Below are 17,588 nucleotides of genomic sequence, written 5' to 3'. Positions count from 1 at the left end.
TAGTAATAATTCTCAATAGATTTGTAAAACTTTGAAACAATTACTTCAAGTAACTCAGAAAAATTCTCTTTTGAAAGTTTAAGAACTTAGTGCAAAAATGCAGAAAAATAGTGAGAGAATTTTTCAGAATAGTATGAGAGTTATATGAAAGTTGTGTCTTTGTGTTGTGAGAGTTAAAGTCTTTATATATTTTTCAAAACACTTATGGTGTCTTTCTGAAAGTGTAGGAGTTGTTTGAAGTGAAGAGATTTCATTTGGAGTGAAAACATTTCGTTTTGAAATCTGAAATCTCATGCAACAGTCTTCAGTGATCGATTACTGATAGTGAGTAATCAATTACCCAAACTCATTGTCCACTATTTATTTAAAAACGAATTAGAGTAATCGATTACACCATTTGGGTAATCGGTTACTCAACTTTTGTAAAACTGGTAATTTGTTACTCAAAGGCAGTAATGGATTACTCTGTACAGTTTTAAGTTTGGATAACTCTTTTTCTCTATCATGTAACTTGTTACTTGAATGAAGTAATCCGTTACACATCATTTCAAAAAATGTTTTAAGTATTTTTAAAGTTTTTCATTATTATTTAAAAATGGTTTGAGCATTACTACTTTGTATAACAAGGAGTTTTAGGATAGAAGTACCTATAGAGACTTAATCTAATTATCTTGAAGCTTTAATCTTCTTTGTCTTCATAAGTATTCTTCATTTTCTTCTTTTTGGTGATGTTGGTGTCTTCATCAAAACTGTGTCAAGGTTAGGAGCAAAGATCTTCGTCACAATTTGAGTATAAAGAAGAAGTAGATGCAATTAAGCAATTTCATAACTCATTTGACTATATTGTTAAAAAGTCTAGGCCAGATAGATGTGTTTGCCATTGCGAATATTTTGGTGCAAGATATGAATGGCGAGTTCATGTATCTTTAAATGTAAAACGTGGTTTTTGGGAAATAATAAAAATAATGGAATAAAATATAAATAAATGTTTTTTGGGAAATAAATATTTTTTCATGACATTCTTTTTTATCTAATTAATATTAATCATATTAGTAGTAATGAAATAAAAATAAAATATGAATAACAAAGGCTAAGTTAATAAACTCATGTAACCCTAAAAACCAATCCAAAATCCCTATCAACACGGACTAAACCCAACTGGACTAGGACAAAAATGTGGAATCGTGGACCAGGAACACAAATTTAGGAGAGAGAAAAAATAATGGCTGAAAATCGTAGACCTCATCCACTATTTTAGGGGAGAGAAGATTGAAAAAATGAAGTTGTGGTTACCATCCACAACTTTAGGGGAGAGAAAATTGAAAAAGTGAAGTTGTGGATACCATCCACAACTTTAGGAGAGAAAAAAAGTGAAATTGTGGATGGTGTCCACAATTTTAAGAGGTGAAAAGTGCACTATGGTAATATTTTAAAAAATTATACCAGAACCGTAATAAAGAAGTCAAAATACACTAGTTGTGTAAATTTTTCGGTAGTAACATGATTTATTTATCGGTCAAAAAAAGTTTTTGCCAGCCAACTAACCTTCCTAAATAATCGGTTTAACTTGTAATTCTATTTAAAGACATTCTTTACCAATTACCAGCTAACCTTTGTAAATAATTGGGTGTTGGTTCAAGTCGTATATGTTTGATTCCCCTTAAACAAGATATCGGGTTCGACTATTATGAGTGGAAAAAATGGCCAAAGTTAACCCCACATACCTGTGGATATTTCCGGCTTGAATATGATTGTTTCCGATATGATGAATATTTGTGGAAACCAAATAAAATTACCATAAAACTTTTAAATAAGTAAACAAACCTATATTTGAATAGAGTTATAGGCTTAGACCTGTAAATATATTAGTATGCCAAGATGTGGAATGGAAGTTTAGTAATGATTTAAAGGTATAAGCCTACTAGTCCTTGGGATGAAGAGGATCCAAGCCCTGGAGCAATATCCATTTTTTAGCTCAAAGGAAGTAAGGTAAGGGGATTGTTGTGTTGTTTAAGTTTATCGGTGTTAGTGAAACTTGGAGATCTCTGTTGTTTGTGGTTTATAAGTGTTGTTTATGCAAGGAAAACTAATAAACCTCAAGATTGGTCAGTTGAAATGAGAAAGAGCTAAAATTATAAACCTTAACTCTAGAGATTAGAAATACCCGAATTTGAGGTGAAATGCCGATAGATTGACATATTTTGGTAATAGCATAGAACATAACAAGCTGCATGAGAATTGGAAGCACCCAACCTCACAGTTAACTTGCCATATTATCACTTCCATCCCATAAACTCAAACATAGCATGATGACATTTTCTTTACTGATAAATTGATCTTATATGGATCATAGACTTTAATGTTTCAATGACTAATATTGCAGACAACGAATGTTTAGGGCCACTTTGGGTGCATTAGTCTTTGAAAATTTAACAAAATGCAGAAAGTACGTAGTGTTAATTTATATATGCTAAATTGTGCTTGTAATAGTCTTCTCAATTATTTATGAGAAAAAAGATGTATACATTCAAAATATAAGAGTTTTTTATATTGTCAATATATAAATATCACACTCATTATTTATTACTTTAAGGAAGTTTTCTCAATTAATTAGATTTTAATGAAATTTGACAAAACATTCATAAATTGAATACTGATATGAAAAAGGTCTACTACGTAAAAAGAAAAAAACCCCACACTAAAAAATATCTTTTATTTTGAGAAATTTTCTTTTTAATTAGGTATATAACTATTTCATTAGACTAAGACAGATGATTAATGTCATTCTTGAATGAATAGGGATCTTGGGTCCTAAAATAATTATGCCATCGTTTTTATAACTAATCAACTTCTTCAAGTAATATAAAAATGTTATTTTTTATTTTTGGAATTTTTGTTTTTAATTAAATAGAACTTTTTCATTAAACCGAGACAGAAAATTGAGACAAGAATGGCGACATTTAATATGTGACTATGTCCCTTTTAAATGAATAGGGATCCAGTTTCCGAAAAATGATTATATAAAAAATGTTGGTTTATGTTTTTAGAATTTTCTTAATTAGTTGGAAGTTTCTCACTAGACCATACATGAAATTGGGGTAAGAATGAGAACATGTGATCCTTATCCTTTTTGAATACATGCTTCTACATGTTGGTTAACAAACAATGATTATATGTCTGAAAAATTTATGTCTACATGTCTCCAGTTAATCACATTCTACCAATTAGTAAAAAAATTATTTCATGTTTTTATGATTTTTATTTTTAATTAGAAGACACTCTTTATTTGGATTGAGACACTATTAGGACACATGAAATGTGGCAGGTGATCTTAGTTCACCCACTTGTAATCAGAGGTAGAACTTAATTGTGGCAGGTGTTAGGTATCAGTGGCCTAGGAACACCTAGAAGGGGTTGAATAGGTGTAGCGGTTAACAATCACCACTTCTCGCACTAAAACCCAGATCTGGAAACAGCCCAGTTAATCGATTAACAGCTTGTCTTAATTGATTAACACACATAACAGAATGATCAGAGTAGCAAATTGTACAGTTATTTATAATCAAATGAGCAGAGATAAAGCATATATTATTAGACAATATTAACAAGTATATGGCAGGGTACAATCATGCAAAATATCAGCAATTAACTTGTATTAAAACAACAAGAAATGTAAAGAAGATTTAAGGAGAGAATATTGTGCAAAAATGGATTTTTATCCTGGTTCATTTGTGGTCCATTGCAAACTACATCCAGGCCTCCCCTTCTGATCTTGGGAGATTTTCTTTTTCACTATATTGAATACAAGTATAATCACATACATCAACTCAATTACAAAACATAGGACGTTTCTTTCTTGAAATCTAGAACATCTAACCCTTGGTTTGACTCTACCTATCGCCTGAGAAAGCCTTTCTCGCGAAACAGCCCTAGCCAAGATTCTTGTTTTCAAATCAAGACCTCCTAGTCTTGGTGAAGAATCCCTATCTCTGTGGTGGTAAGACACCAAGAGATCAATCTAATACACACAAACACAGATTACAAAAGCAAGATATTATAAGCACAATAATGCTTGAAATATTACAATGAAAGACCTTAAGACTATCATATACATGTGAGTTAGTCAAAAATAGTAATCAAGATATCTCTCTAAGAATCTTTACTAATAATGCATGAACATGTGAGCAAGATAAGGATGAGACTGAGCATAAAAAACGATATGCAAATCAAAGAATCAATAAGGCATGTTAATCTCTCTTCCTCACACATGCAATACTCTCTTACAAAAAACGGAATGTAAACACGAAATATGCTCTCTAAATTAATCATATACAATGGAATGCAATGCTAGATTTTTCTGGAAATTGCCTTAACTAATACCAGGCAGTTTTGACAGTTGAAACCGTTGCAATCAGTTAAGCAGTTAAAACATAAATCAGTTATAACCAGTGTTGCCCAATTGCGGCCATGGTGGCGCCACGGCGGATGGTGGTGGCGTTTTTTGGGCTACAGCCATTAGCCATTTGGAAATTCCCGCCATATGGCCATATCCGCCTTTTGTTAAAAAAAGCCGCCATGGCGGTATGGCGGGGATGGTGGAATTTTTCGTTTCTGGAAAATATAAAAAAAAAAAACTAGGCTCGGTTTGTTAACTCATTTTCATTGCTTTTTCTTTTTTCTTATTTTTATTTATCTTTTTTTCTAGTTTTATCATCTCTTTATCTATTTTTTAATTTTGTTTTCTTTTATCTTTATAATACTTTTTTTTTCATTTTTTTTCTTTCTAATTTACATTTTTTTCAGATTACTTTTTTTTGTCTAGATTAGTTTTTTTTTTCAGAATTTTTTTTGCATAATTTTTTTTCGCAGCTTTTTTTTTTTTAATTTTGCTTTATCATATATTCATATTGCAATTCGTCACTTAAATATGTTACTTGCACTTTTGCAGTAACTCTTCACAATGTCTAGCCAAGGTCAATCATCTCCAACTACTACTGGAAAGTTGAGATATGTTGGTTGGAAATATTGCACACCACTAACGGAAAAAGACACAAACGATGTGATATGTAATTTTTGTTCTAATACTTATAGAGGAGGAATTACTAGATTGAAGAATCATTTGATGGGAAGGTCGGGCAATGTTAAGACATGTAATGAGTGTCCCAAGGAAGTTCGAGAAGAGCTTTGGGAAATTTTTCAATGAAAAACAACATAAGGGTGCTGCAACATATCAAAGGGTTGTGCAAGATGCTAAGGATATATTGGGTGATAGTGATGAAGAACACGCACTCAATGAAGGCTTTGAAGAAACAACATAAACAACTAGCAGTGTTGTTGGGAGGAAGAAGAAATGTCATATAGATCTTTTTTATAGAAAGCCAGAGACTGCAAGTAAGAAAGAGAAGTTGCGCCAAGCAAATATAAAAGAGGCTATAAACAAAAAAGTTGTGCGACGAGTTCACCAATTCATAGCTCGATTTTGGTATCAAGCTGGTCTCCCTTTCCATTTGGTAAGATTGGACAGCTTCCGTGAAATGCTTGAAGCTATCAGAAAGTTTGGACCACATTTGCCACCTCCAACCTACTATGCTATGAGAGTCTCACTCCTACAAATTGAGGTAAATTACACAGAAGACTTGATGAATGATCATAAAGTGCAGTGAGAAAGACTTGTTTTGGAGGAGGTTGGAGAAGAAAATATTATGCAAGTTATAATAGACAATGGGAGCAACTATGTTCTAGCTGGTAAGATGTTGGAAATGAAAAGACCAAAAATTTAGTGGACCCCATGTGCAGCATATTGCATAGATTTGATGTTGGAAGATATCGGAAAGCTTCCTATGATCAAAATGACAATCAAAATGGCTATCTCTCTTGTTGGCTTCATTTACAACCATTCAAGTACTTTGAGTTTGATGGGACACTTCACAAAGAAGAGGGAGTTGGTGAAACATGCAGTGACCGCTTTGCAACATCTTTTCTATCTTTGAAAGGCTTTATGAGGATAATTCAAATTTGAGAAAGATGTTTGTCTCAGATGAGTGGACAACAAACAAATTATCCAAAGAAACTAAAGGAAAGGAAGCAACAAAAATTGTGCTCATGCCAAGCTTTTGGAAGAATATAGCATATACAATGAAGGTTATGTGACCTCTTGTGAAAGTGCTTCGGCTCGTGGATAGTGAGAAGATGGCAGCAACGGGTTATGTTTATGAAGCTATGGATAAGGCTAAGGATACCATTATAAAGACATTCAATGAGAAGGAGAATAAATACAAGGGTGTCTTTAAGATCATTGATGAAATATGGAATTGTCAGCTTCATCGCCCATTACATGCGGTTGGTCACATGCTAAATCCGGAATATTATTATGCGAATCGTAGTATGGAATTTGACCCTGAAATTATAGGTGGGTTGCATGCTTGCCTTCATAAGTTTGCACCGAATACACAAACAGAATTCATGATCTTGAAAGAGATGCAAACATATAAAGGTAGTAGTGGAATGTTTGGATCACCCACAGCTATAACCATGAGGACAGAAATGGCACGAGGTAAGAAATGAAATATTTTTGGCCTTACAAAATATGTTGTTATATTTAAGTCAATTGCTTAACAAATTAATTCACCTTTGTAGCTGTATGGTAGAGAACGTTTGGTGCATCATCCCTAAATTTGCAATAATTAGTTATACGAATCTTATCTTTGTGTTGTAGTGCATCAAGATGTGAACGCAATTGGAGTATTTTTGAACAAGTAATTATTTACTTACTTTCCTTTTGGGTTTACCTTAAAAAAATTATAAGTGTCTCATCTTAGTTATTTATTGGAATGTTGCAGATTCATACCAAGAAAAGGAATAAGCTTCATATTAAAAGAATGCATGATTTGGTCTATGTTAAATACAATCAAGCATTGAAGCGGAGATACAATATCAAGGATGAAGTTTATCCAATCTCCCTTAATGACATTGATGAATGTAATGAATGGCTTGTTGGGGAGATGGATAGTGATGATGATGAAGGTGGAAATGAGAGGGTTTTTGAAGATGATGATGATCTACAATGGGATGTTGTTTATAGGGCTTCAGGGATTGGAGAGCCTAGAATGAGTACAAGGCGTCAAAAAATAAAGAACCCTATACTTATACGTTCAAGAGGAAAAGCTAAGAAAGCTAAGGGTGGTTCTTCATCATCTAAAAAAGGTAAAGAGAAAATACTTAGAAGAAGTAGTTGAAGAAGTAGATGAAGAAATGGATGATTGACAAAGTGAATAAGAAGCTATAACTTTTGAATGTAATAACTCAGATGAAGAAGAAATTGAAGGATATGTTGCTGAGTTTGCAGCTGTGGAAGATGATGTTGGGGAGGAGGAGGATATTTAGAAAATTATATCTTTTGACAAGACTTATTAGTATTGTTTATGTTACTTTTTAGTGATCTTTATGAGACATTAATATTTAATGGTTTTAATTAAACTTTATGTTATTGTTTGATTTTTGTATTATTGTATTTATTATTTTATTTTTCCTATTATGTTATATTATATTATTTATTTATTTTTTTCAACCACCATGATGACATCCGTCATTTGCTCGCAACGCCATCCGCAACGACTTCATGGCTGAATTTTGGCAGCCGCCATGGGCAACACTGGTTATAACACAAAACAGACCTGTTAATCGATTAAGGTAACATATTAATCGATTAACCAGTGCAACAATATCTAAACAGAAACCAGTTGTAACAAAAACACTGATATAACAGAAAAACAGTTGAGTTAATCGATTAAGTCATCACGTTAATCGATTAACTAGCATATTAAAATACGTGGTTCAAAAGATAAACTTCTCATATGTTATGCTTAACTCCTGTACATGTTTTAACAATTATATTATGTCTAATATGCACATATAACATGTATGATTAATGCATGAACATACAATTAACTAGATGATATGTCTCATGGATGTGATATGACAATTAAAATGGATTGAGAGACTTGCATCTAGGGTCACCTCACCTATACTCACTTACTAAGGCATACATTCCAGACTATGTAGAACAATGACTCTATTTATATATCATAGTCTATATATGACCAATGAGCTCTATGCATGTTGATTGTTGAGTCATCTTCAAGCTTTAATAAAACATTGTCTTCATTAAAACATAGGCAAAGCATTGCTAGTGTTATCCTTGACACTTTTCACTTTCAGCAGGTGATTGCCCCCTTGAATTTTTTTTTTCAATTTTTTTTAAAATATTCTTTTATCTATTTGAAATATATATTTTTATTTTAAAAATTGTGTAATCCTTCTAAAAATATAGATGATAGACAAAATTCTTTACATGTGTAGATATTGATATTGCTTATAATATACTTTTACTTCATTTGGATTCATAATAATTTTACACTTATGAAATATATTATAGGAGATATTGCATTTGCCAAATTTTGCAGCAAAAATACTAGAATTTTATGAATTTTATATATCATTTAATATTGATAATATATGTATTATTGTGCAAACCTTATACCTTGTGGATTTCAATGCGAGTTTAACAAAAGATTTACTGAAAATGTTAATTTCAATGTTTTATTGTTGATGTCGTTAACTATTCATATTTGAAAAACTTTAAATCATCTATGAATTAAGTGCAACTTTGATGATATGCAAAAAAATGAATGTATATTATTTGTTTGATCAAGTTATTCCTCTTATTTTAACTATTTTGGTTTAGCTACTAGAGGAAAATCATTTTCAACAATGAAGACAATCAAATAAAATTATGTAGTAAAATAAAAGATTAATTTCTATTAGATCACATGGTAATTTATATTGAAAAATAAGTAGCTGGAAATTTTATTCTTAATTCAATCATCAATGAATTGAAACCTTTAACAAAGAGCGACACTTAAATGCATGTATATTTTTCTTTAACGTTTTTAATTGTTAATTATTGTTGTTTAGAATTCATGTTATTTTAAAACTTTAAAATAATTATTTATATTTTTTGTTACTTAATCAAGTTTAATTAAAAATTATAATTAATATTATTACCTATTCTAAACTTTATGTCAAGATCCACCACTGCTTATAATGCTTCTGCATATTGATCCCGTAATGCTTCTAAAAAATCTCAATTTTCGCATATGGAAGTTTTGTGGGAGAACTACAACTGAACCAACTGTAGTTTTGTTTAAATTATTGTATGGTTCAACCAATAAGTAATTAATCTAACCAATAACTTAATTGGCTCCATTTAAAATCCCAGATTACGATTTAAAGATGTTGCCATAATTGGGATCAGGTTGCCTTAAAGATGAGTCGTCACACCAAAAAAGGCAATAGTTTAAAACTAATAAAATAAACAAAAAATGAAACATTAAATTGTAATACCACAATATTGTCATTTTGATAAGGATATGTATCAGTATTTTTATTTAAATGATTCCATTCAAATTGTACTTTAACGTGCATATAATATTCTTAAAGCAATTATGTTGTTGACATATTAGTACAAAAAAAACCATAAATATAACATTAAAGTTATAGAAGCCAGGTCATCCTACTTCCACTATGCGCAAACTCTTCAAAATAGTCATAGTGTTGGTCTGTCTACGTGGAACACATAATCACACATTGTTTTTGGGAGGGGACCCCATCCATTTACTATAGTAAGGGTAAAAAACTTATTCCATGTCTTATCAATAATTGTAGTAAATTTTAATTGTTTGAATTAGTCAATAAATTTAAATTATTAAATTTCCTTAAAATTGACGTCTAAAATAATAAATTTTTTAAAATAACTTATTCTTCTTCGTAATTATGAGTCACATGTTGTATATGACTTTGTATTCTAAATAGCCATGATTGTGTAGTTTTCTTATTTTAGGGATTCTAATTAGCCCTTTGATAACAATAAATAATAATGAAGTTTTGATTTTCTCTTTTATCAACATATGTTTATTTTAGATACACTTATCTTGTTCTTATTGCATGTGATTATGTTGTATCCACTATTGCATGATCATAGATGTGATGTTGGGGGAAATAATTAGAAGATAATTGTAAATTGTAATGTCTAACCTAAATTGAACTTAATTGTAATGTCTAACCTACATAATTGAACTTAAGGTTTTAAATATCTAAGAGTTTGCTTAATTCTTGAGAGAGCTCATTAAATATCATAGATGTTAACAAGTTTAGTATTTTGTAATTATTACTAGAGAGAAATGATACTTTCTTTTGAGATTAGGAATAACATTGAGATAGATTGTGACGGTTTCTTTGATACTCAACCTCGAACTCAAATTCACTTAGAGATGAAAAAAAGGATTAATATCCCATTTTGTTAGGTTTCAGTTATTTACAAACCTGATCAACCTTAACCCAAAACATGTCTTCTTATTATTTAAATAGATCTTTTTACCATTTAGTAATGTACATTTGTCATTTACACATATATGTGTGTGCACACATGTGTATGATAATATTATAATTACACATTTAATATATAAATCAGATTTAGATAGGATTTGAGTATCACTTATATCAAATATGATTCTGAACCCGCCATTTGAAATTATTGAGGAAACTTTATGTCCGATACAAACTCAATCAAAATGTATTTTCCTCATTATTCAAATTGAATTCAAGCAAATATCTACAAATTGGGGTTAGATTTACATCCATATTTGAAATAAAATAATAATTATCTTACGATGTTTCATATCCAATTAAATTTAAGCATTATATTTTTATGAATTTATAATAGTTATTTTTTTGATACATAATGAAAACAAGAAAACAAAGATAAAAACAAAACAAACTACAAGCCTCTACAAACGCCCAAATTGATATTTGAAATAATCTCCCTCTTGAATTAAGTGAATATTATCTTTTATTATCTTATCCTTTTCATTTTCTACTTTATTTATATTTTAAATTCTATGTGATTAACTGTTTATAATTTTAATTCAAAATGATTCTAATTGTGTAAAATAATTAAATAAAGTTATTAAAAATTATTTTCACTACCTCTCAATTCAATATTATTTTGTTACTTAACGATAAAATCACACAGACAAGATATTGCACACATAAATATTGTTTAGAAAATAAATGCTAAATTATTTTTTAGTAGTAGTCTCTATTTCTCTTATAATTAATGGGTACTTGTAAACTTTGTCAAGAAATCATAAATTAGATATTGGTATAAAAGGTCTACATTTGGTCTATATAAGTTGAATATGCTAATTGTCTTTAAATATTTTGATGGTGATAAATTATTTAAAAATACTCATATTTTCCTTCATAGCAGATGTTCACAAGCACATTCAAAAGTACAGTATATATATATATACAGTATATATATATATATACAGTATATATATATATATATATATATATATTTTGTTTATCCCCAACTTAAGTTATACTTATTATATTCAATATGAGTAATTTATTTTCTTAGATCCAATGAATCAAATGGGTGAAACTTTAAAGTTATTTAAGATTTTTTTTATCACTTATTGCACTCACCCATTTGGTCCGTTGGATATAAGAAAATGAATGACTTAGATTGAGTGTAACTAATATAATTTAAATTATGTGTAAATGATCTCTCCTTTTATATTTTTATATATATATATATAAATATATAAACAAAAAGAAAATTACATTAAAAAATCTCATAGTAAAAATTACTTTCTGTAATGTGGATCAAATTACCTCCACCAGTCACCCACACAAAAGGTAACAAGCTTAAAATAACAAAAAAAAATATACGTGGAACAGTTTTTTATATTGTCATTACATAATTTATAATTCATTTCTAATCATTATTACTCTTAAATAAAAGGAATAAAAATGAACATGGATAAAACTCTTTACACTAACCATGTATAGATATTAAACTCTAAGATAAAATAAATAAATTATAATAACAAAACTACCGTATTTCATAAGGATAAGCGCAACACTATATTTTCATTAAATCTTTCCATCCCATTGAATTCATGCACTGCATTATATAATAAAATTAAAATATATTCATTTAATTCTCACACAAAAATATATAATAATATTTTTTAAATATAATAATATTTTTTTAAATATTGAAATTTGTTTTAATGTGCATATATTATTTTATAGGAATTATTTTTTTGACTTATTATTAAAATACCAAAAATAACATTAAAAGAATATACATAATATAGTAATAAAATTAAAGTAGTAAAAGGGAATTATCCTATGCAAAATTGGATAATAAGTTTCTTTGAATGTGCACTCGACATTTTGAATATTATTACATTTTTGAGTTTTGACAGTGAGATAGTGAAAAACTTCATTAAAAAAAGGATAAGATACCAAAAATATTTTACAACAAACGATGTTAATCTTTTAATTTTTGAGTAATGAATAAATCATGTTTAGTATCCAACTACTAATACCAATAATATTATTCATGAGAATCTAACTTTTATTATTGTTCTTATACAATACCTAAGATTTAGCGAAATTTTACATGACTCAATTCCTAAGTAACCCCATAAAATTGTTTAGTATAAAAAATTAAATAAAATTATTAACTAATATTCAACTCCTTCATCTATTATAAGTCAATAAATATTATTTCCATTAACTTCATACCTAATCTCCTATTGTTTACTATATACTCTTTTCTTTTCAAAAATTATGATGGTTAAGATTTTATATACAATTTAAGATGTCAATAAAAGATACTTAAAATAAATATAATTTTATCCAAATATCTCTATTAAATTTTAATATATTTTCGATAAATAATTCACCACCATAAATTTGATTTTAATTTCAATAGAATAATTACTATGAGAAATAGAGTATACATTGGAAAAATAGAGAAAAATGGAGAGGAGTTCTATCCCAATTAGACACGTGTATTAAAAAATATTATTAAGAGAAAGAACATTACATTGATGAGTGGAGAAACATTTGGAAGATAAATTAAGATAGACTATAAAATTAGGTGGAAAAGTGATTAAATAAAATAAGGTTGGGAAAATGTATATAATTTATTTTGAGTTTATAAAAATCAAAAATACGAAATAAGATAAAAAAATAAAAAATAAAAACTTTCGAAATACATACAAATACGTTTTTCATTATTTTTATTACATTTATCTAATAAGTATTTTCTAGAAATTCTAATAAGTATTATATATTATTTCTGGTACAACATAGTGAACATACCATATTAACTAATATTTATTCAGAGCAATTAATTAATATCAAATGTAATGATTATTCTATATTAGAGACAAATTAATATTTAAATATTGTATTTATTTTTTATAAAACTTATCTCGAGATTAATAAAAAATAAAAAAAGTAATTTCGTCAATAAAATATTAGGCTAGTTTAGGAATGGTGAAGGGTACTGGACATACAAATACCTTCTGATAATACTCGTAATGATTGAATATGGGTTCATGTTTTTCGACTTGTGCTTTGTTGATACCAAAGAAATAAAACTCATTGTCATAATTGTGATACCTGACCCACAATTTACAGATATATATATATATTATAATGTTATGTTGATAGAAGGATCTAAGTTTTTAATATGCTATACTCAATTATTTTAAATTATATTTTTAGTAAAAATGTTTATATTTAAGTGACAATTTAAAATTGTGTACTTGCACTTGAGTTATGTTCTGTAAATGTTATTTATCATTTCTTGTCTTTTTTTTGATAATCTAAAATAACACATAATTATAAGAAATATGTGCACAAATCTATAAGTTGTTTATAATTTTTTAAATATTTTTTGAATTTCTAATTACTTGCTGATCTGTTGGGTACCCAATGAGGAGCGGGTACCTACCTGGTTTCAAGTAAAAAAAAAAGAGTGAATCTAATAGTGTACTATCAAGTCTCATCTATACCCATTGTCACCCCTTTGTTGATATACCAATAAAATTATAATGTTGATCATTAACTTTTTGGTATTAACAATTACTTGCATTTATTAAAATTTGTAAGAGTGTTATTGAACTTATTGATTAAATAAAAATAAAAAATATTAACAACAGATAATTATCACATTATCCAGAGTCAAGTTTTGATATTATAGAAATTTTTTTAAATAATAATTATGATGACATTATCATCATAGCATTAAGGAAACTCCATGATTGATTTTAGTTTTAAATGTTAATAATTTATACTAGTAATATTGGTGCAATTTTTTCACGCTATTTATCGCCTACGAATACATTTTCAAGTTGCATCCTATAACTTAATTACAAATTAAATAAAGTAAACAGGTAAAAATAGGACGAAAACAAATTACGTAAACTAATTATTACCCCTTTATTTGTGGATAGGACTCCTAATTTTTTAATTTCTCAAAAATTTATTACCCCTTTATTTATATCAGCCTTTTGAGAGATATTGTCGTGCGTCAATCTGAATTTTTTTTCCAATAAATATAATATTATAAACTAATCATTTCATACATAAAAGTTATGCATAGCTGAAATTTAAAAATGAATTATCTAAAATTATTATAGATTATGCTAATAAATTGAACTTTAGAGTTTAGAGAAGCAGTGGAACATGAGATATATAAATAAAATAGTGATGATAAAATTTGAATATTTAAAATTTGGAGTAAGTGTCTATTTTTGTTCAAAATTTTTATGTGTACTAATTTGGTCTTTCAAAATTGAAAATCCGTAAATGATTTTCAAAAGATATAATATAACTCAAATTAGTTATTTTTAGCATGTTTTATAACATTACACTGCTTTGACTTATATTTACAAACCTTAAATACTAATTTGAATTATTATTTTTTGGGATCAATTAGGTTGACTCTAAAATTTATGCTAGTACAATTACTTTTATTCCACTTAATATTTTCTTTAAGTAGTTAAAATCGGTAGAAAAAAATATCTTTATATAATGTTATAGTCTTATAGAAATGGTATATAAATAAATTTAGGTAGGATATCAATTTAAATAATAGCTCTTAAAAAATATAATTATATAACAAATATAGAAGTTATAATAATTTGCCAAACCTAAAATTTTTATAAGTGGATGATTAATCTATAATTTTTATTTCACAAAAAATTGTTTAAACCTTAGTATTCATGAATTGAATAATTAAAACATATAACATGTTATATATGCATACTATATTAGATTAATTAAATAAAATTCAAATACGACTTTAATATAAAAATATTTATAAAATTCTTTACACAAGTTATGACACCCATATATGAATTTTTTATCTTTTTATATAATATACAATTTAAAACATGGTAAAATATTCAAAACATCTTTGTACCATAAGAGTGTTTATCAATATGCATAAATAAAGATTCAATATAAACCTACAATATCCACTCTCTCGGTAATAAAAGTTATCCATTATGGGTACATCTTGTCTTTGTCGTTTAGTATATTGCTCTTAAAAGTTAAATATTAGTTTTTAATCTTATATGATATACACCATTACACCAACTTGTGGTTAGTGAGTCTATATGGTTTAATTGGTGGTAGGTGAGATTGTTCATTATAAATTTTGCACCTTATAAGACAAATAATGCATACAAATATTCTTATTTCACATTCTCTGTGATTTCAACCATGACTAGGAAAAAGGTGAAGCTTGCCTATATCATCGATGACAATGCAAGGAAAGCAACATTCAAGAAAAGGAAGAAAGGTATTGTGAAGAAGGTTAGTGAACTCACTATTCTTTGTGGGATTGATGCATGTGCCATAATTTCCAACCCTTATGATTCTCAAGCAGAGGTTTGGCCAAACCCAAAAGGAGCAAAGCATATAATTAAGAGGTACTTGAAGACTCCAGTGATTGATGAAACCAAGAACATGAATCAGGAGAGATTCATCATGCAAAAAATCTCTAAGGCCTTGGAAAAGCTTGATAAGCAGCTCAATGAAAATCGTGAGAAGCAAATTGCCCTAGCCATGTTTGAATGTATGGAAAAAAGAAGGCACTTGGAAAACTTGACCATTGGGGATCTAAAAGATATGGACAAGTTGATTGTGAACTATATGAAGGACATCAAAAGTAAGATCCATGAACTTGTTTGATCAGATTTTAATTACATAGTTTATTCTAGTATTGATGTCTTTAAAATATTCTTACTCAATTTGGATATCAAATCTTCGATATTGTCTTTTTCATTTATCTTGATTATCTTTTTCATATGTATTTTTTTCTGAATATATTGTAAACCTCATCTAAAATTAATAAAATTCTTCTTTTTCTTATCAAAAAAAGAATCCAATCTCTATATTTAATAAATAAAATTGAATGTGTTTTAAAATTTTCGCAAGATATATCGTGCTTAAATTCTGCTACTTCTAGAAAAAATGGGAATTTATTATGAGATTAGAATATAATCCTAGTTGGAATAATTCTTACCACAAATTCCAATTCTGCAAGAATTTGATTTGGACTAAAATTACAATTATGATATTTAGATGACATTATAATAATATAATATGGCGGATAATCAAAAGGTTTAACCCATTTTTTTAATGTAAATTCTTCAATATATTCCTTATAAATCACTAATAATCATTCGATAACATTATGTTGACGATGAGAACCATGATGAACTCTCAGAAACCCAATTTCACTCATGGAAAAGTATGTTTAATTTATTTTTATTTTTGGTGAATAGTGGTTGAAGCCCAAGAAAGAAAATTTGCATAAAAATAGTTCTAGATGTAGAGACTTTCTTTACATCAGCTGTATCATTTATGTAAAAGGAAAGAATGTTAAGTTCCTCAAATGTCGAATGCCAACAGCTAATTCCAGACTTTGGAAAGTTGGTATTGAAGGTTTACTATTATATTAATAGTGATTGTCATTCTTAAACCAGAGTTATTTTAGGCCTCATACTCTACTAAATGGAATATTGCTTAATTACTAAATAATATTTAGATGATAAAATCAAATATTTATCATATACATTTTAAATTGTTGAATTACTAACTACGTGTTTAAAAAGGTAATTATGGAATTTTATATATGTGACACGTGTTAATTTTTAATAAATAAAACATTTTTATTGAATTGTTATCATCAAAATATTTACTATTTTAATCGTTTAGAGAAACATCCCAGAATGAAGTAAAAAAGTACACAATATTCTATAACAAAATATTTATTGATTTGTTATCATCAAATTATTTTTTTGATCAACTTTATTTAATCAAGAGATAAAAATATTATTAGAACAAGTGGTACTCCTATCTAATAAATCTCTGTAATTAACATAAAAAGAAAGACAAGTCGATGGATGTCTCACCCAATCAATATAAGAGTAAGAGAATAAAAGAAAACGATCAATAATAAAGTTCAAGGAATACAGAAAAATAAGCTTCATCATCTCCTCTATTTGGAACCTCAAATTCTCAAAGATAATTGTGTTCCTAATGTGCCAAATAATTCAAATTATGAGCCTCTCATAACTATTTTTTCTTGTTCTCCAACCATATCATGTTTTCATGAAATGCAAAAAGTGATTATCATCAAATTATTTACTAAT

At 28.0% G+C, this 17,588-nt stretch overlaps 2 protein-coding genes across 2 annotated transcripts; both read left to right on the top strand.

Annotated features, from left to right (window-relative positions):
* Positions 6,190–7,257, top strand: LOC109353851. The gene is made up of 4 exons (XM_019596212.1): positions 6,190–6,553; positions 6,637–6,643; positions 6,716–6,755; positions 6,840–7,257. The coding sequence occupies exons 1-4, from the start codon at positions 6,190–6,192 to the stop codon at positions 7,233–7,235; spliced, it is 807 nt and encodes a 268-aa protein (XP_019451757.1). The 3' UTR covers positions 7,236–7,257.
* Positions 15,616–16,124, top strand: LOC109354104 (agamous-like MADS-box protein AGL80). The gene has a single exon (XM_019596460.1). The coding sequence runs from the start codon at positions 15,652–15,654 to the stop codon at positions 16,120–16,122; it is 471 nt and encodes a 156-aa protein (XP_019452005.1). The 5' UTR covers positions 15,616–15,651; the 3' UTR covers positions 16,123–16,124.

Source organism: Lupinus angustifolius, chromosome LG08 (assembly GCF_001865875.1).
Source record: "Lupinus angustifolius cultivar Tanjil chromosome LG08, LupAngTanjil_v1.0, whole genome shotgun sequence".
Lineage (NCBI taxonomy): Eukaryota > Viridiplantae > Streptophyta > Magnoliopsida > Fabales > Fabaceae > Lupinus > Lupinus angustifolius.
The sequence above is the reverse complement of the archived record's forward strand: the minus strand, read 5'-3'. Positions and strand labels throughout refer to the sequence as shown.